Source organism: Anopheles bellator, chromosome 1 (genome assembly GCF_943735745.2).
Source record: "Anopheles bellator chromosome 1, idAnoBellAS_SP24_06.2, whole genome shotgun sequence".
In the NCBI taxonomy this organism is placed as follows: domain Eukaryota; kingdom Metazoa; phylum Arthropoda; class Insecta; order Diptera; family Culicidae; genus Anopheles; species Anopheles bellator.
In genome coordinates this window covers 17611689-17637404 of record NC_071285.1, presented here as the reverse complement: position 1 = coordinate 17637404, position 25716 = coordinate 17611689, and the positions used below count along the sequence as shown (strand labels likewise).

Here is a 25716-nt window from a genome sequence, read left to right as displayed (position 1 = left end):
GGTGGCAGCGGACAACAGTACAACAGCAGCAACAGTCGACACGCCAATGCCAAGGACACCGACCGGTTCGTGTCACAGTTCAACAACAGCAACAACGCGGTCACGATGGTGCCTCTGCACAACAGCACGACCAGCATGATCCTGAACGCGCGGGCAAACATGAACAAGGCGGAGATCGCGCGGGACAAATCCATGGCCGAGCAAATTCAGCGACACATTCTGCCCAAACCGGTGCTCAGCAACCACCAGCAGATACTGAACAATTTGGCCATCTCCGCGGGGCTCACCGCTTCCGGTGGCAACGCAACGGTACGTATCTTGCGGAAGCGGTCCGAGGTGTGGTTTTGTTTCACTATAGAAGGTTCTTCTCTCCGTAGGCACTGCAGAATGGCCACCACAGCACATCATCGGCGGCAGCGGCCAGTGCCGCTGCTCAGCTGCACCACCAGCAGCAGCTACAGATCGGTCGCCAAGGAATGCGCAAGGATGTGAGCAGTATTATAGCCGACTACCGGCAGAAGCATCCAGAGAATGTGCCGCGCCGCGGGCGGCGACTAAAGAACGTTCCGAGCAGCACCGGCAACAATAACGGCGGCAACAGTATCGCCGCCTCGTTCGGTGATGGCGGCGCCATCAGCCTAACGGCGCTCTCCGGTGGAAAGTCCCCGGGCGTGCGGTCGAACTCGGTATCGGCCGATGTTGCCAACCGTATCTCGGAGCTGATGGCCGCTGCGGAGGTAGGTTGTTTCGATTCGGAATGCATTTTTAAAACACACACTGTTGGTGGTTGGCCCGCGATCTGTAGGGGTTCGGTAAAACTAAACCTATTTCGACAGCACTCAAACATCCAAACTACGGTTTGACTCATCTTTGGCAAACTGATCAAAAGTAGCGGTTTCTGGAACTGGTTGGGAAGCGGATGTTACTTTCACTAACCTAACGAATAATGGAACTGCTCGAATATATCGTGGGCAGGGACAGTCCCGCACTAAACTTCATCCAAAAGCACATTGGTTAACGATGTGAAACAAATTCCATTCATTTCATATACCTCCGTGCATTACGTCTTCGTGAGAATGCGTTTTTCTTACCCACCCGAGGTCCTTACTTCTTCGCCCGTTCCACAGACCTCGCGCCCCTCGAGCAACGATTCGAGCCAGAGTGGTTCGAATCTGCTCTCGTCGCTGGTATCCGCCGGCGCCGGCGGAAGTGGCACCAGCACCACCACCGGCCAGCAGTTCCTTAAGGAGGTGCTGGCTCAGTTTGCCAAGATGAGCCAGAACGAGCAATGTTTGCTGTCGAACCTGCAGCTCCTGACCAATAATCTTTCGGCCAGCGGCGCTAATACGGTATCGTCTCCGCAGCAGTCCCCCCAAAACCTGCAGCAGCAGCACTCTAGCCAGCAGCACCACCACCAGCAGCAGCAGCTGCAGTCCGGTGGGACGAAAACGTCCCTCCCGGAAGTGACACTGCACCCGGTGATGAACTCGACCGCCCATTCGGACACGGTACTCGGATCTCACAACAGCTCGCTGGCCGGTGTCAATCTGAGTGCGGTCGGCAACACCAGCACCAACTCGCTCCTTCACGGCATCCTGACCAAATCGGCCTCACGGCCGGCCGGGGCCGCGGCAGCGGTCGGTGCCGCGGTGGCGGCCAACTTTAACTCCTTCTCGCCCACCCTGGCACGCCTGCTGACCGCTCCGGAGCGCATGGGTTCCCAGACGCAGACGTCCTCGACCGTAACGTCCGGTGCGCTCGCCAGCCTGCACCATCCGGGCGGTAGCGTCGTCAGTGGGCTGAATTTGTCGAAAAATAATAACGAAATTTCCATCACGCCCGTCCTGGCGCCGAACATGCAGCAAACGCTACTGGCACAGCAACAGCAGCAGCTGGCGGACCAGCAGAAGCAACTGCAACGGCTGCGGGACCATCACCTGTTCAAGGGCGAACCGTATCTGAATCTGGTGCGTGGTGCCGTCTGCGCTGGACTGCCGCTTGGGCGCTGATGTTCATTATTGAAGTATGTTTTCGCTTTCTTTGTGCTCCTCACAGGACGACGAGGCGGACGATAGCGCGGATCGGTTGGTGATCGACGAAGGGGACGATATGATGATGGGCCGTGGGGACTCGAGACGCCGCGGGGCGGAAATCAACGAGAACGAGGTGCCCCAGTGTCAGGGATGCAAACGGATGGAGGCCAAATTTGTTTGTGCTGGCTGCAGCAATCAGTGGTACTGCAGCCGAGCGTGTCAGGTGAGAGCGGAACGCGTACCGTTTTCCAGTGTGCATTATGCTAACACGTTTCTCGCTCTATTCGCACCGTAGGTTAAGGCCTGGGATGACCACTCGGAAGTTTGCTGCTGCGATTAATCAGTCCCAAGCTGCTGCACCCGTGACTCGTCCGGGGCACACATTCGAAGCTGCCATGATACCAGCATGCGCACCACTAAGCGGTTGATAGTACGAAATGAGGCGCATGAGAATATTTTTACTATTATTTTCTAAAATAACCACACGAAACAAAGTTGGTGGCATCGCACACGCGCTGCAATGTATTTAGAGGAATGTACAATCGAAGCCGGAACGGACGGGGCTTGTCTTAGGTGTGTTTTTGCACTGCATGCGAGAGAACAGTCTTCTTTTATTATTGCCATGTGATACTTTCGGTGTAACGGAAGAGAGATGGATTTTCTATTAATCATCACCCTCGCACCGGTTTGCATCGAGCGATTTCTTCCGCCTAGGACGGAAATCTGGCACTCTGTGCGAGTGTGTGGTGGTCACGCTTGTGGTGGAGCGGCGAGCAGGACTAGGGAAGACCAGCATTTGGAGCGAGCAATAAAGTATGTTAAGCAAAGCGCAAGATGTGCAGCTATCAGCAGCGGCGATAGCAAGTTAAGGAACTTGAATGAACTCTTCGTGGATCGCATCGAGACGTGCGCCGTGTGTAGCTTACCTTAAATTCGCGAACGCGTTGTGCGCTTCGTTCGGTAGATTATAACTTATTCAGACCGTTTCAAGGGCTACCATTTAGTTACTTTAGTTCCCCGCACGCCTGCAGAGAATCTTTCGGCGCGGCGATAGCTTCGTGGGCCTCGGAGCATCAGCATCGTAGACGGGGAGGAATAGAAAATAGTCGTACATGTTATTCAATATTATTCTGTGTGGAGAGGAAAGCGCGATAGTTTTATGATTGTCTACGTGTGTATAGAAGAAATGAATTGCGAACGCGCGAACGTTTGATATCGTCTAACGGTGGTGAAACAAAAAGCGAAAGCCAAATAAAGCACTAAGACTAAAATGAACTAATTGCCATTCGTGCCATTGATCCGACTTTCGGATATTTTCGCTGTAAGCATGTAAACAATATTTTAACAATTTTGTTCAATTAATCGGTTTGTCTTATTCACATATAGATGGCGCACTCTGGTTTGAATCCGTGAAATTTCATCGGCAACACTGCTCAGACGTCAGACTTTAAACTCGCTACTATAAACAGCCTGACAGGGAAATCTTTCGGCGTCCCTGCCGCGGCAATTCAGTGTAAAACACGAGAAGTGTGTATTTTACGGAATAGTTTTCTGTATTTTAGCGAAAACGCAAAGGATTTCAGCGACAAAATGGATATTCGGCCGAATCATACGATCTACATCAACAATCTCAACGAGAAGATCAAAAAAGAGGAGCTGAAAAAGTCCCTCTACGCCATCTTCTCGCAGTTCGGTCAGATACTGGATATCGTGGCGTACAAAACGCTACGGATGCGTGGTCAGGCGTTCATCATCTTCAAGGAGATTGGCAGTGCGACGAATGCGATGCGAACGATGCAAGGCTTCCCGTTCTACGACAAACCCATGCGCATCAACTACTCCAAAACGGACAGCGATATGATCGCGAAGCTGAAGGGTACCTTCCAGGAGCGGCCGAAGCGGGTGAAGCAACCGAAACCGGTCCAGTCGGAGGAGAAGAAGGCGAAGAAGCAGAAGAATGCCGGTGAAGTGGGCACCACGAACAACTCGGCCACGGCCGAGCAGCCCCCGAACCAGATTCTGTTCCTCACCAACCTGCCGGAAGAAACGAATGAGATGATGCTGTCGATGCTGTTCAACCAGTTCCCGGGCTTCAAGGAAGTGCGGTTAGTGCCGAACCGGCACGATATTGCGTTCGTCGAGTTTGCCACCGAACTGCAGAGCGGGGCCGCCCGGGAAGCGCTGCAGGGCTTCAAGATTACCCCGACGCACGCGATGAAGATTTCGTTTGCGAAAAAGTAAACGGCCGCTCACCCGCTCCCTTGGAAGGTAAATTTTATATATCCGGTACAAATCGAGCTGAAACAATAAACCATGCATTAAGCATTGCACTTCCCGCTATCATGGTATTGTCGGTTTGGTGGTAATTGCTTAATTTAAATCTTAAACTAGCAGGGGTTTTTCCTTCCTCCATAACGGACACGTTTTTACAGCGATTTCACTGCTCAATAAAACAGTTCAATTTTATTAACCCTTTGCCCATTGATTCTGTACAATCGTTTCCCCAAAAGAACAACTTTAGCTCTTTGATGAACCCGCCTCGGATGATGCCGCACTCTGTGCCTGCTTGCGGTGGTGCTCCTGAACCGCAATCTGTGCCGCACTTAGTTTCGTTTGCCCCTCGTAGGCAACTTTTCGTAGATCCTCCTCGTTTTTCTTGTTCACCGTGCGCGTGATGGCCTGTTTCAATTTGTGGTCCTCCAGGAACTTGTGTTTCTTCGACTGAATCGGAGCATCTGTGGACGGGATGGAATGGTTATCCGAAAGCTCGCTTAAAGATAGTTTCACTCACTTTTTCGTTTGCTGAACGCTGTGCCCTTTTTCTGGCCGGCATTTTTCTTTTGCTGCTGCGGAGGCTTCGATTTAACTTTCAGCTTTCCCTGCGCCATTCTTTTGCAGCTTGTACGTGATCAAAACAAAGCAGCCCGAGCGAAAAGCATGGTGTCGTTGATGACAGCTGTCATTCCGGCGCCGGTCTTACGTCAGTTGGCAATGTTTGGAAAACGGGACGAAGGTGTATTTTGTTAGAAAATTGCTGTTATCGAAAGAAAATGTTCAGAACCATTGCTGTGTCGGGTGAGAAAATGTTACAGGAAACCCTTGCTTGTCTTATTGTGTGATAACATTGACTGTTTCCCCTAAAAAGCCATCCGCCGTGCAGTGGCAACCGGTACGGCGGGCATCCGCCGCACTCCGATTGTTCCCAGCATTGGGTCAATGGCACCGAAGAACTTTTCTACTCTGGTTCGGAACCACGAGCTCTCGCTACGTCCTGCTGCATCCATCGGCAGCCTCATTCAACCGTCGATCGCACCACGATTACTCGATGCAGTTCAAGCGTGTCCTCAGCTACAGACCCAACCTTGCCGCACAGTGATCAAGTTCTCGTTACGCAAAGGCAAAAGGAAGACGGTAAAGGCGGTTCTGAAACGATTCAAGCGCCTCGACTGGGGCGGTTGGATTCGTACCATTTCCGGTCGTCACAAGAAGCTGTGGCGAAAGAAGGCCAATCGCAAGCGGCGTCTGCGGCAACACGTTCTCGTCAACGGTACCCAGGCCACCCTGCTCGATAAGATGGTGACAAAGTACTGGAAGCGGCCGCGATATTACATAAACGACCCGTACGCTCCGTACCACTCGCGGGAAGAGTTTTTGCACACCAGACGGAGACCCTTGGCGTGAAGAGGCAATTTTCTGCAGGAAGCGTGCTAAGTAGTGAAACCAAAACCGCCGGTTCGAAATATAATCGATTTATTTGTTAATCTTCAAACCCCAAAACAAAAACAAAAAACCCGTAACAAGGCCCTGTTGCATTCCTAGGGCAGTGACTAGGCATCGGCAATAACTTTGTTCTTGATTTTTCCAATCGTTTCGATTTCACTATCGATGACGTCGCCCGGTTTCAGGAATTCGGCCGGCTTGCGGTGCATACCGACTCCAGCTGGTGTCCCCGTGAGGATAACGTCTCCCGGCAGAAGGGTGATGGATCTACAAAACGCGAGCGTAAGTGTAAGCTTTGTTTCAGGATGGCACCTCGAATCCGGTCTCTGATACTCACTCCGTGACCCGCTGGATGATGTCGTCGATACGGAAGATCAGTTCGGCCGTGCTACCGTTCTGCTTCTCCACTCCATTTACGCTGCATTTGATCGCCAATCGATGAGGATCGGCCACGAGCGATCGGTGCACCACGGCCGGTCCCAGCGGACAGAAAGTGTCCATCGATTTGCCGATCAAAAATTGCCCGCCATTGCGCTGCTTCTGCCAATCGCGTGCAGAAATGTCCTGCGCCACAGTGTATCCAAACACGTGCTCCATTGCGTTGGCTTTGCTGACCCCTTTGGCAGTTTTGCCGATGACCACGGCCAGCTCGACCTCCCAATCAATTTGCTGCGAAACAAAAAGCGAGTCGGCCATGAAAGTGGGTCTTACGAAGAGAAAACCTAAGCCGCCATACGTCACTGATACGATGAGCGATCACGTTCCCGTATGGGCCGACGATCGTGCTGGCGTATTTGCTGAAGAACATCGGTTCCTTAGGGATGGGTTTGTTCTGCTCCTCGCAGTGACCACTGTAGTTGAGCCCGACGCAGAGTATCTTCTGCGGATTCGTAACCGGTGCCAGCAATTCAACGTCCCCGATGGCGGTGGGTGCTACCTTCGAAGCGACAGCCTTTACTTCATCCAACGACGAGCCCGATCGTATGAACGAGATCAGATCCCCTCCGTATCGTTCGGAAACATTGGACACCTTCGTACCATCGTCCGATAGCACCCCGAGCAGTTGCTTATCGCCCGTGGCACTCGTGCGGTACTGAACAAAGCGCATGGCGTTGGTCGGTGAATTGGAGAAAAATCTATAACCGTTGTAGAGGACAATTAGCGGAATGTTTAGATGGCCTCTTAAATTGCACTACGCACTTCACAATACCTTCGAGATGAAGCGGAATTCCTACTTGCAATTGTGGCTGACAACCGATAACTGGCGCAGAGTGTGCGTAGAGCAGAAATCGCCATCGTCGCGGGTGACTTTCCAAAAAAAGGACCAGCTCAAGTGCACGCAAAGACGATGCTCTTATCTAAGACGGAAAGAGACAGATCGTTTCGCGATTCAATGCTGATCATGTGGTTTGGCATTGGTGTATTCAAATAGCCGGTTCCTATTTTAAAACCAAATTCCAGCAAGAAAAATACATTCACCTTTTGCTTCTCTACGGTGATTACAGCATAAAAACAAACCGATTGGAGCACGCACACCAACGCAGGTGACCAACGATGAAGAGGGTGGGTGGGTTATGTTGGGGCCTGGCGGGTGAAGCGGGCGCCAGGTGCTATGTTGAGGGTTTGTTTTTATGCTTCTTGTTTATGACTCAAGGTTCAGATACAATCTAGTTGGCCAAAAGATTGAAACAGACAAACAGATTCCATTTTAAAGGTAAATTTTGATATTAAAATAGTTTGTGTTAATATTAAGAAGGTTTGCCAGAACTTCCTCTCCTTAAACATTAAAACATTTTCTCTTATTTTATTCGATTTCAGATTTGGAGCCGTTTTGAAATGAACTGTCAATAATGTCACTGACAACGTCACATTGGCCCGCGAGACCGGTGCGGAGAACACTGCTGAAACGGGGTGGTTCCGAGAGGTTGTGTTCCGTTTTTAGGGGGAAAAACACCGAAACGGACCGCAATGCTGACGACGAAACTGTTCCCCGCGCTCGGGACACTTTCGGAGCGTAGTGTGTTCTTGTGCCGAGCCGCACACCGGGCGGCCGTGCTACGTGAGCCTGGAAAACCGATCGTCCTCGAGACGGTGAAAAAGGTTGAGAAACTGAAAAACGATGAGGTAATCCGCACCGGGTGTGACTCAGCTTGAGGTGGAAAGGTCGCGTTTTACCGGTTCTTCTTGTATCCGTAGGTTCGCGTGAAGGTACACTACTGCAGCCTGAACACGACGGATGTGAAAATCATCACTGGTAAACACAAGGAACTGGACGTGCCACTTCCATTCATACCGGGGCACGAGTTTTCCGGCGAGATAGTCGAGATCGGGAAGGACAATCCGCACTTTTTTAACCGCGGGGATCGTGTTGTGGTGATGAATGACCTACAGGACCCGAACGGTGGGTTGATTTCGGAGGCGGTGGTAAAGAATCGGGATGTTTGGACCGTCCCGCAGTCGGTGCCATTGCGTGAGATGGCCGTCCTACCGTACGGTCACGGAACGGCCCTGTTAACGTTCGCCCTGCACTGTAACCTCAAGGAGAACGATCTCATCCTCATAACGGCCGGTGCCGCCGGAATGGGACTGGCAGCGATCGATCTGGCCGTCAGTGTGTACAAGGCCAAAGTTATAGCCATCTGCGACACCGAAAGCAGCTCGGACTTGGTGCGAGCCAAGGGGGCACACAAATCGATCAGTATAACCAAAAACAACTACTCGAAGCTTTACAAAAACATCGCCGAGGCCCTCGGGGACAAGAAGGCGAAGGTCGTGTACGACGCGGTCGGCAAGGGGTTGCTTCATCTGCTGGCGGATTTGTAAGTACGAACGGGGAAGGTATCACGATTACTGCATCTAACTCCTGCTCCAATCTTACAGCGTTGACCCCACCACCGGCAAGCTCATTTCGGTCGATCCGTTCTACAACGCACAAAAGTTTGCCTCCGAAGCACCCGAATTCGAGCGACCGAAGCGGTCAAAGGGTAAAGAGGATCGGAAGCCGGAAGAGGACGAACTACGAGCGGCTCTGCTTCAGAACGTGCAGCACTTTGATCTGTACGAGTATCCGGATCTCGACACGTACCGGCAGATGATATCCGACACGATCGAGATGCGTTCCGAGGGTATGATCGCCGGCCACATCAGTAAGATGTTTCCGCTCGCCAAGATTCAGCAAGCGATCGAGTTCGTGCAGCAGAAACAGTGCACTGGGAAGGTGCTGATCGACGTGCAGTGTACCGATGCGGACGATGATTGCGCGGAGGGCGAGGACAAAAAAGGAAGCGTCCAAGGCAAAACGAAGCAAGAGCCGGAAGGAAAGAAGAAAGCGAAAGACTGAAGGGGGAAGGCAACCATCAGCAGTTGGCCTTTGTTGTTGCTTGATTTATTAAAACTCTCGTCATCCGCCTGTTTTCCATTAATAAACACAAAGATCTTATTTAATTGAAACCCATTCTACGTTTTACTTTACGAATCCGAAATCGATTAGCTCTACTGTGAGTCTGGCACCCTGATACCGGCAACCCTGCCACCGATATCGGCGGAACGAAAAAGCAGCAACGTTTCGCTTCTTACTAGCCCAATTTCTACCAGGGGAGCATGAGATTAGTTCGGCTGACGGGTAGCACAAAAACAGCACACCGGTAAGCGTTTTCAATTCGAAGCGTTGAGCGCGTGAAGCGTTTTTCAATTGAAGCCGACGTGAAATCTGTCATACTGCGAAATATTTTCGGCTGTTTCAAAATTGAAATATTTCATTTTTAAATTAGACATTTATTAACGTCACCTTTTTAACCGCGATCAAATGGAAAATGCTTGAGGGGAAAAACACGCTTTTTCACGCTACAAGAAGGGGTTATGCTTCTCGAATAAAAATTTTACCGCCACTTGGCTCCTTTTGTCCAAACTGTGGCACTAAGCCAGCGAAATACGCATCGATTTTAGCCTCAAAATCAGAACACAACAATAGGGCTTTTCGTTATCGTTTCAGCAAACTGCACAACGCTTAAAACAGGAATTTTTAAACAACTAAGCATTTCTAAAGCTTCTTTTCGTTCCCGCAACGAATACTTATTCCCAAACGCCGTCAAACAGCTGGCAGTTCCTTACGTTAATTATTCAACCGGCCTTGGGTTCGGTTCGATTACAATTACCGACCCAGTGGCTAATTATGTTACGATTAGAGGCGATAATTAGCCAACGCAAAGCAACGAAGCAAACAAACAGAAGGGTCCTTAAAAGCACCCACAAAGCCCTCGATTCCAAGAGTCATCGCAACACAATTGTAGCGTCGTGCAACGATGAAACTGAAAGAGGAATGGATTCTTGCAGACGACGTGTTCAAAAACCCTCTGATCGGCCCAGCCCTGCGGGCACTAAAGTACTACGGGCTGCTGATACACGAAAGCCAACCGATGAAGAAGCTGCACTGTTTCCGGGGCATGGTCTTTACCCTGACGATGCTGCTGTTCAACGCTACGCAGTACATCGATCTGGCACAGGTCTGGGGCCGCGTTTCGGACATGACCGCCAACGCGGCCACCACGCTCCTCTTCACGACGATCATCTTTCGGATCCTGTTCTTCTACTTCCACCGAGCACGTGAGCGTTTCGTCCCATTCAGGAGTTGAATAATGGATTGATAAGCTGGAGTTCTTTTTTCCGCGCAGGATTCAACAACATCATTCGAGTGGCCCACGAAGGCATCGTGCGGATAATGGACGACGATTGGCAGGCGGAACGGGACATACTGTCCACCAACATACGCTACCTGAAACGCCTTACGGTGGTGTTCTGGAGCTGCGCCTTGGTGACGGCCAATACGATGTGCGTTTACGCGCTGGTTCAGTATTTTATATACGAAAGTCCTGCTGATGGCCGGAGTGAGGTGGTGAATGTTTTGCGCGACGTCATGAACACGACCCAAACGCAGACGTATCCTGCGTCGATCCTTCGCTCGTGGTACCCATCGCCGGCGGATCACTTTCTGACGATCTATCTCATCCAACTATACGCCATGCTGGTCGGTCAGCTGATCGTACCCTCGTGGCACATGTTTATGGTCACACTAATGGTTTACGGGCGGACCGAGTGTAGCATTCTAGCGCACAAACTACGGTACCTCGACCGCTATCAGTCAACCGCCGGTGATCGGATAAACGGTCCGCCGGAACAATCCTTGGCCACGGCAAACAATTCCGCCCGTCGTTCGATGATAATCGATTGCGTTAAGCGACAGTCCCGGTTGGTGGCGTTCACCAAAGAACTGGAACAGCTGACCCGGGCGGCCGTGTTTTTCGATTTCGTCCTCTTCTCGGTACTCCTCTGTGCGCTGCTGTTTGAGGCCTCGATGACCACGTCCGGGGTGCAGATTTTTATCGACATTTGCTACATCACGACGATGACCACGATCCTGTTCCTGTACTATTGGCACGCGAACGAGATCAATGCGTGCGTAAGTAGTCCTTTTTGTCGTTTTGGTTCGGCCGCTCGGGGTGGTGCATTGATAGTTTCGCTTCCGGTAGGCTGACGGATTGTCGATGGCGGCGTACGAAAGTGACTGGTACCGGTACGATCGGCGGACCAACAAGCTGCTGCAGATATTCATCATGTACAGCAACAGGCCACTGAAAATGAGAGCTTTTTTCATCTCGATGTCACTGGACACCTTCATAGGGGTAAGTGGTTAGGCCGGTTCTTTGGTTTGCGGTTTAAGAACGTTATTTGTTTCAGATTCTACGCGCATCTTACAGTTACTTCACGCTTCTGAAGCAGATGACCACTCAGAGCAAGGAAGGTGGCGTTCAGTGATTGTAACCATCGGGTGGGTCACCAATTGACGTTGCATGTTCGATAGATCTCCACAATAAATTTAATGATAATTTTCTTTGGCCTTTAATACACAAAATATTGCCAAAATGGGTTGCCTGACACTGAACCATTTACCGACTTTTAAAATATGAATAATATGTGACGTAGTTATGGTTGTAAACCCCTCACTCCCTTCGTTCTAACCCCTCCCTAACAACTGACTGTTAAAAACATGAATTACTCTACAAATAAAGAATCGAATTTCATCAAAACATTCACAGTTGTTGATGGTCACCTGAAAAACCATGTGACAAAATTTAGTCCTTGCAGGACGAGGGGAAGTGCGGTCCCCATACAACCCAATCCTTAAAATAGGTCCTGGGGCAATAAGGGTATCGTTTCTTAGGTTTCGGTGGTCACTAAAGAGAGAGAGAGAGACAGAGAGAGAGAGACAGATGGAGAGAGAAAAAGATAGAAAGAGAGATGGAGAGAGAAAGAGAGAGCGAAAGAGAGAGACAGAGAAAAAGAGATGGAGAGAGAAAGAGAGCGAGATAGAAACTGACTGCTACAGCCTTCTAGATTTCATTTAGGATCATATAATAGAAAAAGTACATTTCACACCTTTCACATAAATATAACATAAAATTCAGCATAATTCGGGTCGTTTTTGAACAAATCGAACTAAATTCTGCAGGTGGGAGTTTTTGGGAAGCAGAAATGTTTGGTGAATGTTTGAAACCTCACGTCACTTTACAAACGGGGGTCCCATACAAAATTTTGGTAAATTTCAGCAAAATTCAAAAGCGTTCAAACAATTTGAGTCAAAGTTTAATTGGTGCGAGTTTTGCCATGTATGCAACGGGAAGCAGGAAGGAAAGCGAATCGGATACATCACCGGGAAGCCCTATCATTTGGAACAGACTAACAGGAGGCGGAAACGGGAAACTGAACAAATACGTCACCGAGAAGCCCGATCGTCTGAAAAGTAGGAGTAACGGGAAATGAGAAGGGAAACTGATCGGATACGTCATCGGGAAGTCCTTTGAATCGCCACATAATCGAAAAATGAGGATGAAATGAGGCGTGGCGACGCGCGCCGAGAACAGCCAGTACTGAATAGATCTGAGAATCTGAGAATCTGAGAATCTTAGATCTGAGATCAGTTGTTACAGATCTTAGATCTCAGGTTGTTTGTTTAATTTCTCAGATTGTTCTTGCGCCTGATAACAAGACAAAAATGTATCACAGTGTATCACAAAGTGCTTAACTGAAGAAATAGAGAAACCCCAAAAAACCTATTAAAGAATTGTTAATATACTATATGTTTTCAATTATCTTAATTAAAACACGAACTAGATAAAATCCAAAATCTGTTTACTGATTGCCCCTGGGGCGGAACAAAGTTTACCGGGTCTGCTAGTTTACCAATAAACTAAGAGATTGTGAGAAAAGAAGTTCTCCTACCTTTACTTGACTGTTCATCGATCCAAACCACTTGGGTCGTTCGAAAAAATTCCCAGCGCATAAGAACGCCCTCTCGTCGAAACTGTAAAATCAGATCAACCGAACGATCGCTCAGCCCTCCCTGTGCGACTTTTGTCCTCATTAGGCCCCCGTGCGACGTTGGGCGTCGTTGTCGCAGTGTCGTGGTCGGGGCCCAAAAATGGCCTCGTTTTTCCTTGGCGTGGCACCACCAGCGCAGCACAGAAGTCCTCGCAAAAAAGTGCCAGTTCGGTGGCGACCGTGCGGAGATCGTGCGTTTGATTTATGTTTTCATTAACCGGCCACCGGCCACCAATCGGTTGCAATTTTCGTCCCGTCCGCGGCCAATGCGATCAGCGCACAGCATCTGATGCAGGTGCGTTGACGGTGACGATCGACGAACCGAACCCCGTTAGCCGGGGGTTCTTCGCGCCCCGTTTCGCGCGAGTGAAGGGCCCGGGCGTGGCGTTTCGAGTGCGTTGCGTGTACGCAACTCTAATCGGTGTCGATTAGAGTTAGAGCGCCAGTCCCCAGCAGCAGCCGAGCCGAGGTCGCGAGCGTGCGTGGTCACTTTTGGCACAGAAAATCCGCGGCACAATTACTATTTTTCGACCGACCGAATTTGCGCTCGATCAACCAAATTTTAAAGCAGAGTAGGTCCCAGGATCTGGACAGGTGCCGTTTTTTCGAAAGCATAACCGAACCCGAACGACACTTGACGGCCCGATCTTCACGGGCGCCCTGCTCGTTATTGTATCATCGTGGAGATTGGCCAAGGGTCCGGAGTCCGGAGCATCTTTATTTAATCACCGTCAAATGTGCCACGCACGCCACGCTGTCGATGACGCTAAATTGGTCGATTACGTCGCTCGAGCCGATCGATCCGTTCCGATCAGCGTTCGATCGAGCTGGCGATTGGGGCCACACGATCGCCGCATATGTAATCGAATTATAAGGCCCCGAACGGCGATTGAGAACGATCGATCAATCGGCGATCGGTGAGAGTGCGGGCCGTTCCTGTGAATGGAAGGGTGAAATTGGGTTGGGCCGGCCGAAAAGGTGTGCCAAATTTATGACCTAACTGACGTGGTCCCTTCTGGGCCAGAGTCCTTGGCCGGTCCGTGGTGGGCAAGATTAACGAAGGAACACGATGACGGAGGAATGTCTGATTTATGAGGTCACTGTCACGCGCCCGCCCCAACCTCCTGATCTAGATCGCGCCCGATAGCGCGATCGCGATCGCGTGGTGTCCGCAAAACCCGGAGGCCCCGGAGATTTGCGTGCCGCACGAGAAACAAAGCACTTTGGATGCGGGCGAGTGATGGATGTTCTGGGGCGTTGCAGGTACCACCGTCGCCACCACCACGCCCGAGGTCAAGAAAAACCGACCACCGGCCGATGGTGGGACCTATTAATGATTTATGATTATGATGTTTGCAAGCTTTTTTGCCGTCCGTCCGTCTCTGGGCCGATTGTTTTCGGAGTCAAAATTGTAACGCAAATTGTGACGGTGCCCCCCTCATCAATCAGTTGGGATAGAAATGTAGTGCCGCACATGCCGTGGTTTTTCCTCGTAATCACGGTCTCGTAAACAATATGTTAATTTATGTTTTGTGCGCTGTACCATTTTTTGTCGGCCATCAAGAGGTCACAACATGCAGAACATGATACCGGACACGAAGTGTCAAAAGAATTCGAACAGGTACGCATTTTATGCTTTAGCTAAAAAAACATTTAATACATAATTTCGTGTTTCGCGATTTTTATAAACACGATAAGATTAATGAAAAGAAGGCGCAAAGTTGTAAAATCATATTTTGTTAGTTATATGATTTTCATCGCAGATTGATTGTTCTACTTACTTGCTAAATGAAATGTTGAAAAATGCGTGCACATCAGTGAGTTCAGAGAGCCCAGTCAAGGGCAGAAACTTTCGGCATCCACCGTATCCCCTGCTTTCCGCGATCCCCGAGAAGGCCGTTCTGAAAAATGGACGCATGAACGAAGGAATGGGCCCGCAAAATGCACCTTAAAAATGGGGTTCATTCGAATCCGCGGGGCCTTGTAAGAAAATTAACTGTCCCAGGGCTCTGGGAATGGCCGACCACTGAAATTGAGATTAAGCAAAAACCAGCCCGGGAACAGCGGCCTGGTGCCCGGGCGTTGGTCATGTCGTGCCGTTACGCAATTGATTCCAGATTGTGCGGTTCTACCTTCTTTCTTTCACACTCGGGACACACTGTCCCTTTGCCCTGCCCTCGGGGGGAGTAGCGCTCTGTGGGAGAACGCCCAACGAACGCGGGGTCGACGCAAAGGAAGTGACTTGGCGAAAGCCACGATCGGCGCAGTGGACCACAAAAACAATTTCGCACCGATAAATTACCAACGAGCGCGGGCCGTGTCGTAACTGGAGCAAGGACATGAGCAGGCGTAGCATGCGCCGTTTGCCCGACAGCATAAGCAGGGCGCTGGTTGCTGAGATTCGTTTGTCCGACATGCCGAAACCCGGGCTACTGGGACGGCGTGGCAAAATGCAAAACTCTGGGTTTAATATTTTAATCATTTCAATTTAAATCCCGACATCCCGACATGTGTCCCCGGCCGGGGGAAGCGCCGGACCGATTGTGTTGTGACCGGGCCGAGGCCACACGGAATTATGTTGCCCTCGTAAATGGTTCGTAACACCCGTTGTCACTCGTCGACCGACCAGTGATGGCTTTTTAATGGAGGAATTTATTAACGAACATAATGTCGCCACTGGATAAATCTTGTTAAATTTGGTTTTCTTTTTGTCACAACATAATAAAAAATGGTCGGCTGCCTGGCTGGGAGATTAATACGAGGATCAGCTTTGTATGTTGAGCTCGAGAGTTTTATGATCACCACACCGGGGGGCCTAAGGCCTTAGCTTAATTAAAGTGTGGTTTTCAGAAAATAAACATGTACCGAGTGAGTGTTGGGAACACGAAAAGGCGCACCCTCCCCACGCTGGGCAGGAAGGACGGCGCGTGCTCATTATGTTGCCGGCGTTAGAATAGAGTAATCATCCGACAGCTGAGGCAAAAAATCGCGCAAACGATCGCGTCAGCTGGTGAACGATCTGCGAAGCGAACACTATCTCGGTAGCGCGATCCGAGGCCATAAAACTGGAGCCCAAACGGACTCGGGAGCCTCCCCAAAGCTTTGGTGCCGCTCGCGAGCGCATTAACGGTGGTCCTCGAGATTTTAGGGTCCAGAAGCCAGCGGGCCTAATCAAGCCAAACCGGACACCGGCGCTGTGGCATATGCCGTCAAGGGCCGGTGTGTCTCCACGTAGAGGTGCAAATTGTTTAATCGTCTTTTAACACTTTGCTGCCTGCCCCGGCTGGATGGCGCAAGAACTGCTGTCGATTGGGGCAGCAGTGGCAGCACCGCAGTGGTTTGCCAATTGTTTCAATGACGCTTGCGTCTAAAGCGATCCGCTTTAGACGGCACAGAAATCCAACTACCCGAACCCCCCATTTCGAGGTCTGAAGGATTCCGTCGCTCGGCGGCTCTATTTCTGTTTAGCTGCCCTGCGTTAGACCCAGCACCGACTGACTGCGCAACAGTTCGGCCAATCCGATCGAATGTGAATTAAAATTAAGCCGTTTGACGATCGATCGAGGGCCAATTACAGTGAGTGCGAAACCCGAGGCTGAGTGCTTTCGAGGGCCGTGCCCGAAATTTTCCGCACACACCAGCAGTTTTCCACCGATTGTGACGGACGGACGAGGGTTGACAGACATTAGATAACGTCACGCAACGTCCCGAAGCCCCCGGCCGAACATTATGTTATTATGTTGGCTCATTATGAAGCGCCTCCATCAAGGGCTCCGGGATCGTGATTTTTGTTTTACGCCCGACGCTTCCCGACGAAAGTGAACCAAACATTGGCAAAGGCATGCGGGTCCATGTGATCGGTTGATCGGGGTGGCTTTATGGTTTCCGAAATCACGACCCGCAAACGATGGGTGTTGATGGACAGCCACCAACTGGAACTTCCATCATACGGGCGGCCCACCTCGGGAACACATTTCGGGCCGCCGTTGTTAAATAACACCGCCACGGGCCGAGGCGAGCCTCTGGAATGTTGGCTGTTGGCTCATTAGCCGAACTCGCGCTCGTCATCATCAAATAGTGAAACGAAACGAATTCGCGGTCCACCGTACGAGAAAAAAAAAACGACAACGGAACGTTTTCATCGTCCAGTGGATGCGAGAGCGCGCGCGCCCAGCTGCCAATTAAATCAGCTCGGATCCATCATGGTTAGCGTTATGAATTAATATGTTCACGGCTCTCGTCGATTGTCCACTCGCTGGGTCCGGCCCGTGAAGGGGTGATAAATTGAAAATGGAAGCAGAGGAAAAATCCGCCGTTTCCGGCGCACTTATCTATGGCCCCCTTTTTGGGGTGAGGCTTTTAATGATCTCGACGATCTCGCCCTTCGGTGGGCGCAAATGCCGTTATAAAATCACTTTCAATTTGTGGCTCTTCATCGTCGTGATAAGAAAATTAATAACTGTTTCGTAAGTGATTCATTAATGAAAAAAACTTGTTTCCGAAATCGATATCAACCGTTTGATTGATTAGCAAATTGATTCGGTTGTTATGATCACGGTGAAAATATTACAAAAGTAATAGGAGAACATATTCGACAAGGAAATGTTTTGCCTTCGCTCTCTAAATGGTTGTCGATTGAGTTGCACCCAAAATGGCATTCTTGCTCGTGGTTTTGCTTAAATTTAGCAATAAAACAATCCACCGTTTACACACGCGTTAGTCGGGACTAATTGATCTCCCGCGCTCTCGCCGTTATGGTGCCTGAGCAGGGCACCCGCAATTTGCGACACGAATCCGAGTGCCACCACGTAATGTGGTGCTAATTTTGCGTAAGCTTCCCAGAAAAACTCCCAGAGGAGGCAAATGGCAACCTTGGGTCGAGCTGTACGGTTCCAAAGCCGGAGCGAGCGAACGGCCTATAAAAGTGTAACGGACCACAACAAACATCGCCCCACGGGGGCGACTATTTAAAAATTCGCAGAAGCAAACAAACTGACTGGAACGGCGGTCACCTTACACACGTGGGCGCACCCGATCTTAGAAAGGCTCCCTCCTTAAACGGGCGCCGTTTGGGAGCACCCCGAACCACCCCTCGTCGGACGTGTGGTTTACGATGGCCACACAGGAACACGATCCCCCACCCCCCAACGAACGATCATCATCATAAACGGGTCTGCGTTGATGGGTTGGCGTGACCTTCGGAATTAGTTCTACGCCCCATTCCTTCTGCCTCGGAGGGGCTGGGGGGGGACCCCGCGGGGGGCCGGGTGCTAATCGTGCGTGTTTAATTGCCAATCGGTTTTGGCTCCGGCCGCTCTCAACACCTTCGTTTTGGTGATCATTAGCGTAAAAACGCCGACTTGCGCACGTCCTTAGGGTGCTTTTGATTATGGTGACCCAAATCGAATACGGCAAATAGCCGGCGGGTCGGAAAGGTGCGAGGTCATCATGGCACCACCGTGTGGAGTTTCAGGCATCGGTGCATCGGCTTCAGGTACCGCGGTTGACAGGGGACGATCTCCGGAACGGTTGCTTGTTTAATGCAGAATGACAGGAACTGTGCCGTTTGGCGTGCGCGCAACGGTTCACCAGTCGCGCACGTGATGGCCGTGCGTTGCCTTGAGAAAGTGTTACGATTTAGGTCGCCGTTGTCCCGTGAGCTGTGTAACGCAAAATAAACCGAAGGAAGCAACAGTAAAAAGTCTATCACTGCCAGGAAGTATGCGATCGATTCGCGATCTTGGCTTTTTCTCTGCCTTTTACTTGTGGCTTGCACAAGTTGCGCAACAAAGCGTAATGCGCACAACCACGCGTTCTAATTTGTCAAGCGCAAGAAGTAATAGCAAATAAAAGCGCACCGATCGATTGTTTGCCTATCGCTTTACGAACGATCGAACGATCAGATCGGAGTGATCATAACTGTTTGGCAAATGTCACCCACGATCTGACACGACTCTATCGGACGGATCGGATCTTTATGCTCGACCCGCGCCCAATGACTAATTTTCTTTCGATTTATCATAAACGGCGACCCGTTCCGAGTGGCCACCGAGGACGTAGCTTGGCATATATTAAGCCAATTTATCGACATTGGTGAGAAGTTGAATTTCCTTTTTGTCTGGTACCGCGAACAGTTCTGGACCGCGGCACGTCATCGTTTGATCCGACGGTGATGGTGATGGTTTATTATGGCTCCGCGATGCCCTTTCGCGCGCGTGTGGTTCACCTGCGAGCGTATGATAAATTGTTTCGAGTTCAAAAATCCTCGCCAGCAACTTGCCATCTATTCTCTCCCCCCGTGGGTTATTCATCACATGCAAGGGATGAGCGTCCAGCCCAGTACCCTGGCAGCACTTGGGATACCGTTTTGTGCATTGTTTTGTGCAATTACGTTCGTTTGTTTATATTGTTATTGGCCACCCCACCACGACGGTGGGGTTCGTCGCTTGACTGCGAGCAGAACTCACTCGGCCAGATGGAGTCTCCCCCGGGGAAAAGGTCAGTTGAAATCGAATCGTCTCCACATGGCGCCGTGCGGGAAAAATCACGCACCATAACACGGCGTGATTGAAATATCAAGGAAAGCTCGTGCCGAGTCGAAAGCGCGCACTTCGAGGTCACATTCTACACATTCTACACAGTTGGCCGGTTCCGTTAGCTGGACACCCGAGAGCCCCCCCGTTGGCGTTCCCATCGCGGCGTTAGATCATCACGCGAGAGATCGGATCATCGCCAGAGGGATTTTGTGGAGCGCTGCGCTAACTTTTGCTAACGGTTTTCAAATGTGTCGCCTCGGCGGTGAGCAGCGGGCAGCAGCATCAGCAGCAGCAGCCGCAGTTTCGATTTCCATACCGTCAAGGAAAACCTCTTCTCGCCGGCCAGTGAGCATCCTGACCTTGACATCTTCAGCCGCTGGCCGTTCGCACACATACACGCTCGCGATCCACACGGACCCTACGGGGGATCGGAGCAGATGTGAATGAGAATCGGTTTTCTTGGTTCGTTAGGCACCCGCTTCGGTGGGCTTCGAATTGGAATGTTTTGTTTTTTTTCTAACAGGTTTGAGCGGAATTTGGAGAAGAAATTCCTAAAATAACAAAATTTATCGCTCGTGAAAACCATCGTGGCTCGTCCGTCCGATCATCCGTCGGCACCGATTAATCGGTTTCTAAGCGAAAGACGTCAGTTCGAACACCGGACAGTGCATCAACTTCCAGTGCAAAACTTCAAGTTGGTGCTAAATACGGCTCTACCCGTTAAAAAAAATACTGAAACCATCTAGTGTTATGTGCAGATCTCTTATACTTCTTCTCGCTCGATCAAGAGAAGATCGAGATAATCTAGAAAATGTACTAATCCAAATGTACGTGACCAAAACCAAACAGGAAACAGTTTTCCTTTACTATCGTGGTCTGATACATCTTGAATTCCTCCCAAGTGGCCGAATCGTCCAAACAAAGAAATTTTCGTTTGTCGGATTTGAGATAGATCGGATTTATGGAGAGACAATTCTTGGTTTAACTTCCTCGTGATGTTTTTTCATCAAATTTTTGCGATCACAAACTCGACCCATAACGATCCGCAACCACCGTATTCGCCGTGATCCGTTTCCTTTCAGTGCCCTATTAGTTAAAATTGGAGACTAAACGAAGAATGAGTGGAAATGTAAAAAGAGCTTCTCGAATCGTTTCGAAAATTGGAAAAATGAAGACATAGATATAGTAAGGATTATTTTAAAGGTAATGACATACAAGGTGCGTTTCACGGAAAACAGGACTTTTTAAAAATGAAGTTAAAAACAAATGTTTTTGGGCTAATTCTTTTTTATTTATTCAAAATAATCTCCCTCGGATGCAATACACTTTTTTGCGCGGTCTAAAAGCATTTCAAATGAGTGTTTTATGTCCTTCAGAGGGATCGCTTTGAGGATGTCGGTACACGCATTTTGGATGGCATTTACATCCGTATATCGCTGGCCTTTCATGGGCAAATGCATTTTTCCGAAGAGGTAGAAGTCGCAAGGTGCCAAATCCGGCGAATACGGGGAGTGATTGATATTTAAAATGTGATTTTTCAAAAACATGGCAGATCAGCGATAAATTATTCATTCGCGTGGTCCCAACTTCGTCTTCGTGATCGTACCAGGGCGCAGGTAACTGAATGAATGTGTTTCTCTGTCCCCGGGGCCGGACTCTCTGACAAGGCGCACATATGTTTTGTGTCCTCCTCAAGCCCGACGCCGAGACGCCGTGCGCTTAATCGCAACACGGCCGCTCCGTCCGGATCATACATTGTTGCGCACTCGGGCCCGAAGCCGGCGATCAATATTTCTTTTCCACTTGATCCACGGGGGAGCGCGCACAGCAATGCAAATAAATAGTTGCGCGTCCAGGAAGTGGCCACAGCGAGTTCCTTCTGCAGGACCCTTCTGACAGGGTGACAGTGAACTCTTGCTCTCGACTGCGAATCATCAATCGCCCTGGGCCCACACAAAGCCCACCGCACACGATCGAGAGTGAGTCGTGATCGAGAGAGAGAGAGAGAGAGAGAGCGAGAGAGGGTCTCTGGGCAGGGCGAATGGGAAAGTGCTGCAGCACTGCACTCGACTCCCACCTGACTCACCGGAGTCAGTGCGCGCAGGAGTGTGCGTTCCACAGGATCACCTCGATATCACATGCTCGGCTCACTGACGAACTGAAAAGTGTCTGGAACTGTTCGATGGCGCACAAATAGTAAGCACGGGATCGGGATCATGATCAAGTCCCGATATGCTGCGCGTTGGCGCTGCTCACACGCAAACAGAGAGAGAGAGAGAGAATGGAGAGTAACACTCTGCGCGAGTCTCTCTCCGTGGCTGCAGGGTGCCCTTCGGAACGGCTGATCGGTCGGTTCCTTAACGCTCGCCGACTTCGGGTAACCCTTTCTCCGCGCACCGATCCGCAGCAACCGCCACCACCCACCCAGCCCATCGCCCGCCCGCCCGCCGTTGTTGATTGCGCAGATTGCCGATCGCTTCGCGCGCCGAGTGCGAGCCGAGCGCGGTCCGTGTTATGCTGCCCGCTGCACGATCATTCGCCTCCTGCGATCAGTCTACGCTACACGGTCCGTGCGCGAAGAGGTCTGCGTTGTCGTTGCGTTCCCGGGTTTCCCACCTTACCGTGCCGTGCCGCGGCCGTTCGATCGCTCGATCACGTACAAGTGCGTGCTTCTTGTTTCGATAGGCCTTCGATAGGTTTCGGGCCACCGGAATGTACCGTTTCGATCGGTAGCCGTCACTCGGTGAGTGCCCGAGTGTTTGTGCGTGCTGTGTGTGTGTGTGTGATGTGGTGTGTGTCCTCCAAATCGTCAAACCCTTCCGGGCCACCCGACCCCGTGTCGATTCGGATCGGATCGGAGCAGCGAATAACAAATTTGGAACAGCGCGACGGCGACGGGCGCAATGCATCGGACGGGGGTCTGCAACGGCGCGAAGAAAGTTGCGGCCCCCCCCCCGACGATGATGATGATGGTGCATGAAAATCACACCCAAATGGATCCGATAGCGGCACTGCGCCTTCGAGGCTGATTTCTTTTCACCTGTGCGGAGGCCCACCAGTGAATGAAGAAAATGGTCAATTGTCGCGAGAGTGGTGAAAACAGCAACGCTAAGGATAACAATCTCACCACCCGGCCTCGACTGGTGTGTGTGCATGTGTCCGTGATGGGTTGAAGAAAGCAAACTTACAGCGCGCGGTGGCGATCGGAGCAAAAAAACTCGGCATCTCCGGCAAGGAAAGCATCCGAAGACGGCTGCAGTGCGGACTGGACAAATGTTACGTTAATCGCCCGTTTTGGAGCGCGTCGATGGCTACCGATGGCCGCTGCCGAGGCTACTAACCGGGCTGCGTGGCGTGGCGGGCGACTTGTTTAACTTGTTGACTCCTCCGGGGGGGGCTCCGGTTTGTGTCTTCCTGTTTCGTGGTCGTGTGTGCGATTTGTGGCCCGTATTTACCGAGCTGCTCGCCCGCAGGAGCTGTTTGTGTGCGTTTGCGTGACGCACATGGCCGTTCCGGGGGGGGGGCGGTTGTGGGAAAGCCCACCCTTGCTGCCGCCTGCGAATGCGAGAAAAGAAACGCGAAGCGGTGACATGCACACAGAGACAGACGGAAGGAGCTCAGGAAAGGAAGCGATTTGTGTTTGCCGATGATCGATCGATCGATCCGATGATCGGTTAGGTCTCGGGTGGGGCCCCCGCCTCGGGGGCTAATCGAGAAACAATAAATAATGATCCTATGGCTCGTGTGATTCTTTTCGGGACGGAACAGACAATCGGAACCAAGGCGGTTGGGGTTTGTTTCTTTTCTGCCCAACGCCGGAGATCCGGGAACTGCCGGATCCCTTCGGGGTCATTCGCTTTTTCCGGCACCGGAGCAATCCCACAGCGAGCATCAGCGTTGGTCATCTTCCGGTCGGAGTTGGGAGTTTTGTTATGAATATTGCTTTTCTTTCACCATTTCTCTGGCTCTGGCTCGCGCCCGCTCCAGGGCACTGTCCATTTCTTTCACTTCCTCCCCTCGCCACCACCCGGAGGCGGTGGCCTCCGGGAAATCCGTTTGCCGTTTATGTTGCCGTCCGGTGTGTGTTTGTGTCTGTCGCGATGGTGCGGTGGTTCCGTTTCGTTGTGTGAGCGATGCGACGCGGTGTCGCGGTGGTGCATTCGGTCGTTGGGGAAGGCTCCACTGCCCACCCCCCACCTAACCCCAGATGTTGCCGCTTATTGTTATTGCGCCGGTGCATAACGTGGAGAAAGAGTGCTTTTCACCTGCGCCAATTAGCGCGTTTTTCGTCGAGCAGTAGCACCAGCAGCAGCAGGTTTTCACATACAGCACTAGGGAGGGCCGGGCCGTGTGGCCAGCGGAACAAGCGGGAGCGGAATGCCGAGAAATCGGATTGAGATGTTGAGGCCGATGGCAGCATAACGCACTCCGAAAATCTTCCCGCGGACCCGGTTTTTGATGGGGGTAAGTTTCAACAAGGGTTTATCTCCGATGAGTGAGGATCATAAATTTGCACTTTACATAAACAAAACGGCACTCGAAACAGTATCTTTCGTTTAGTCTCGACCTTGGATCGGCACCCTGCGCGTTGCGTTTATCACGTGCCGTAACACTGACTGGCCCGATTTGCATACCGCGGACCGAGACGGGACCAGGGCGGATGATTCGGGCCGAAACGATACATTCCACCGACGCGAGCAGAGCCAACGCAGGCGCACAGTTCGATAACACTTTGGAACGGCGTGATCGAACGGAAAGCGAACGACGAACGTCTGGCGCGTTTTCACCCGGAGAAATGCCAATTTGTTCGGCTGGCCACGCGAAATCGCGGGCCCCACGCAGCCCATTTTTATGAGCCACCGTGCGCTGGAATGTGCACCGCGGCACACGCAAGGCATCTCGCCCTGTTATGTGGCCAACATCGGGCGCACACAATAAACAATTCCGTCGCCCAATTAAACGACAGAAAGGGCTTAATTTGGTTTCGGAATATCAATAGTTCCGGAGCCGGATGAGCTGCATCTTCGCTGGTGATCCCTTTCGGTATCGATAGCCCTCCTGAATATTGAGTTGGTCCTGGGGCACCGAAATTGGAACACTCAATGCACGTAACGGACCGGGGGTTTGACAATGCGTGTAGCCCGCGTAACGATGACGCAACCTCGGCCGGACATTTCTCTCTGACCAGAACGCGACGCTAATGGGGGGGCTCGCACCGGCTCGCGCTTTCTTTTCCCTTTTTTGTCCGAGTAAAAACTAATTTTCACCCACACGACACGGTCGCCAGTTTTTCTGCCGCCATTTAAAACGGCCGTGGCCGCCGGTCCGGGGCAGGGTAATGATATAATTAAGCAACCACGCTGGTCCAGCATCAGCATACTGCATAATTAAAGCCGTGCAAAACATCCCGTTCCCGTTTTCGCTCTCGCGGTCGGCGAAGAGGTTCGTCGCTTGGCGCGGAGCGTTCAAGTCGCGTTGTTTGTTTTGTCGTTTGGGTCGCCGGCGAAGGTCTCGTGCGGTTTGTCTCGTCGTTTTTGAACCCTGGGCTCTGTCGCCGACCAGCGCCAATTCACGTACGTGAGGCCCGGCACTGCCGGACAATGGCTAATGTCCACCTACACGCTCCCGCGCGGAAGACTGCCGGGCCGGGTGATGGGAGGACACACAATTTGTACCGTGGGAACCGTGCGTGCGTATGCGTGTGTGCAAACGTTGTGAACGATCGCAGAAAGTAAACTAACCCGGGCACGGATCGGGCGCGCAAGATGAGCTCGAAACGCCCGAGATCTGCCTCTTCGCCCGAGATGATGGGTCGGGACGGGTGGCACAGATATAGGCCCCGTTTTTAGAAAGGTGTGTGCAGCCGATGATATAATATTCGCAAGAGGTCGCGCATATCGTTCAAAGGCCAAAACCGCACGTTGTTTATCGCGTGCTCTCAGGGTTTGAAGATCAGGAGGCTCCCGCCAAGTGTGGAAGCATCTTGAATTTGTCAAGCATTGGGCCAGCAAATAACCGACGCCATTGTGTTTCTGTTACTGTCGACGACTTGG

General features: G+C 51.2%; 7 protein-coding genes across 7 annotated transcripts in view; 5 read left to right on the top strand and 2 right to left on the bottom strand.

Moving 5' to 3' along the window:
* Nucleotides 1-3294, top strand: part of LOC131215138 (microtubule-associated protein futsch-like) — a 35969-nt gene extending 32675 nt beyond the window's left edge. Inside the window, exons 5-9 of the mRNA XM_058209523.1 lie at nt 68-336; nt 378-737; nt 1128-1967; nt 2056-2256; nt 2329-3294. Coding sequence (XP_058065506.1) covers nt 68-336; nt 378-737; nt 1128-1967; nt 2056-2256; nt 2329-2373 — 1715 coding nt within the window. The 3' untranslated portion in view covers nt 2374-3294. The remainder of the gene's footprint in view (nt 1-67; nt 337-377; nt 738-1127; nt 1968-2055; nt 2257-2328) is intronic.
* Nucleotides 3295-3538: 244 nt separating this feature from the next.
* On the top strand, nt 3539-4503 carry LOC131205803 (U1 small nuclear ribonucleoprotein A). The gene has a single exon (XM_058198057.1). The coding sequence runs from the start codon at nt 3624-3626 to the stop codon at nt 4272-4274; it is 651 nt and encodes a 216-aa protein (XP_058054040.1). The 5' UTR covers nt 3539-3623; the 3' UTR covers nt 4275-4503.
* LOC131205805 (uncharacterized) lies at nt 4453-4963 on the bottom strand. The gene is made up of 2 exons (XM_058198060.1): nt 4825-4963; nt 4453-4768 (listed from the first exon to the last, which is right to left on the bottom strand). The coding sequence occupies exons 1-2, from the start codon at nt 4919-4921 to the stop codon at nt 4551-4553; spliced, it is 315 nt and encodes a 104-aa protein (XP_058054043.1). The 5' UTR covers nt 4922-4963; the 3' UTR covers nt 4453-4550.
* Nucleotides 4964-5063: 100 nt separating this feature from the next.
* On the top strand, nt 5064-5866 carry LOC131205804 (large ribosomal subunit protein bL35m). Its single transcript, XM_058198058.1, has one exon. It carries the CDS (start codon nt 5250-5252, stop codon nt 5712-5714), a length of 465 nt encoding a protein of 154 aa, XP_058054041.1. The 5' UTR covers nt 5064-5249; the 3' UTR covers nt 5715-5866.
* On the bottom strand, nt 5767-7089 carry LOC131205802 (fumarylacetoacetate hydrolase domain-containing protein 2A-like). The gene is made up of 4 exons (XM_058198056.1): nt 6964-7089; nt 6490-6889; nt 6091-6422; nt 5767-6020 (listed from the first exon to the last, which is right to left on the bottom strand). Exons 1-4 carry the CDS (start codon nt 7047-7049, stop codon nt 5861-5863), a joined length of 978 nt encoding a protein of 325 aa, XP_058054039.1. The 5' UTR covers nt 7050-7089; the 3' UTR covers nt 5767-5860.
* Nucleotides 7090-7662: 573 nt separating this feature from the next.
* Nucleotides 7663-9165, top strand: LOC131216403 (quinone oxidoreductase-like protein 2). Its single transcript, XM_058210886.1, has 3 exons — nt 7663-7877; nt 7950-8572; nt 8634-9165. Exons 1-3 carry the CDS (start codon nt 7722-7724, stop codon nt 9091-9093), a joined length of 1239 nt encoding a protein of 412 aa, XP_058066869.1. The 5' UTR covers nt 7663-7721; the 3' UTR covers nt 9094-9165.
* An 889-nt stretch (nt 9166-10054) lies between these two features.
* Nucleotides 10055-11564, top strand: LOC131215137 (odorant receptor 56a). The gene is made up of 4 exons (XM_058209522.1): nt 10055-10355; nt 10424-11208; nt 11279-11431; nt 11487-11564. The coding sequence occupies exons 1-4, from the start codon at nt 10055-10057 to the stop codon at nt 11562-11564; spliced, it is 1317 nt and encodes a 438-aa protein (XP_058065505.1).
* The last annotated feature ends 14152 nt before the right edge of the window (nt 11565-25716 follow it).

Coding starts and splice junctions, on each gene's coding strand:
- LOC131216403 (XM_058210886.1), top strand. CDS start 7,722: ATGCTGACGACGAAACTGTTCCCCGCGCTCGGGACACTTTCGGAGCGT. Junction 7,878..7,949: donor AGAAACTGAAAAACGATGAG/GTAATCCGCACC, acceptor TTGTATCCGTAG/GTTCGCGTGAAGGTACACTA. Junction 8,573..8,633: donor CTTCATCTGCTGGCGGATTT/GTAAGTACGAAC, acceptor CCAATCTTACAG/CGTTGACCCCACCACCGGCA.
- LOC131205802 (XM_058198056.1), bottom strand. CDS start 7,049: ATGGCGATTTCTGCTCTACGCACACTCTGCGCCAGTTATCGGTTGTCA. Junction 6,890..6,963: donor AATTCCGCTTCATCTCGAAG/GTATTGTGAAGT, acceptor CAACGGTTATAG/ATTTTTCTCCAATTCACCGA. Junction 6,423..6,489: donor TCGCTCATCGTATCAGTGAC/GTATGGCGGCTT, acceptor TTTGTTTCGCAG/CAAATTGATTGGGAGGTCGA.
- LOC131205804 (XM_058198058.1), top strand. CDS start 5,250: ATGGCACCGAAGAACTTTTCTACTCTGGTTCGGAACCACGAGCTCTCG.
- LOC131215137 (XM_058209522.1), top strand. CDS start 10,055: ATGAAACTGAAAGAGGAATGGATTCTTGCAGACGACGTGTTCAAAAAC. Junction 11,209..11,278: donor CGAACGAGATCAATGCGTGC/GTAAGTAGTCCT, acceptor CGCTTCCGGTAG/GCTGACGGATTGTCGATGGC. Junction 11,432..11,486: donor CACTGGACACCTTCATAGGG/GTAAGTGGTTAG, acceptor TATTTGTTTCAG/ATTCTACGCGCATCTTACAG.
- LOC131205803 (XM_058198057.1), top strand. CDS start 3,624: ATGGATATTCGGCCGAATCATACGATCTACATCAACAATCTCAACGAG.
- LOC131205805 (XM_058198060.1), bottom strand. CDS start 4,921: ATGGCGCAGGGAAAGCTGAAAGTTAAATCGAAGCCTCCGCAGCAGCAA. Junction 4,769..4,824: donor AGCGTTCAGCAAACGAAAAA/GTGAGTGAAACT, acceptor TCCCGTCCACAG/ATGCTCCGATTCAGTCGAAG.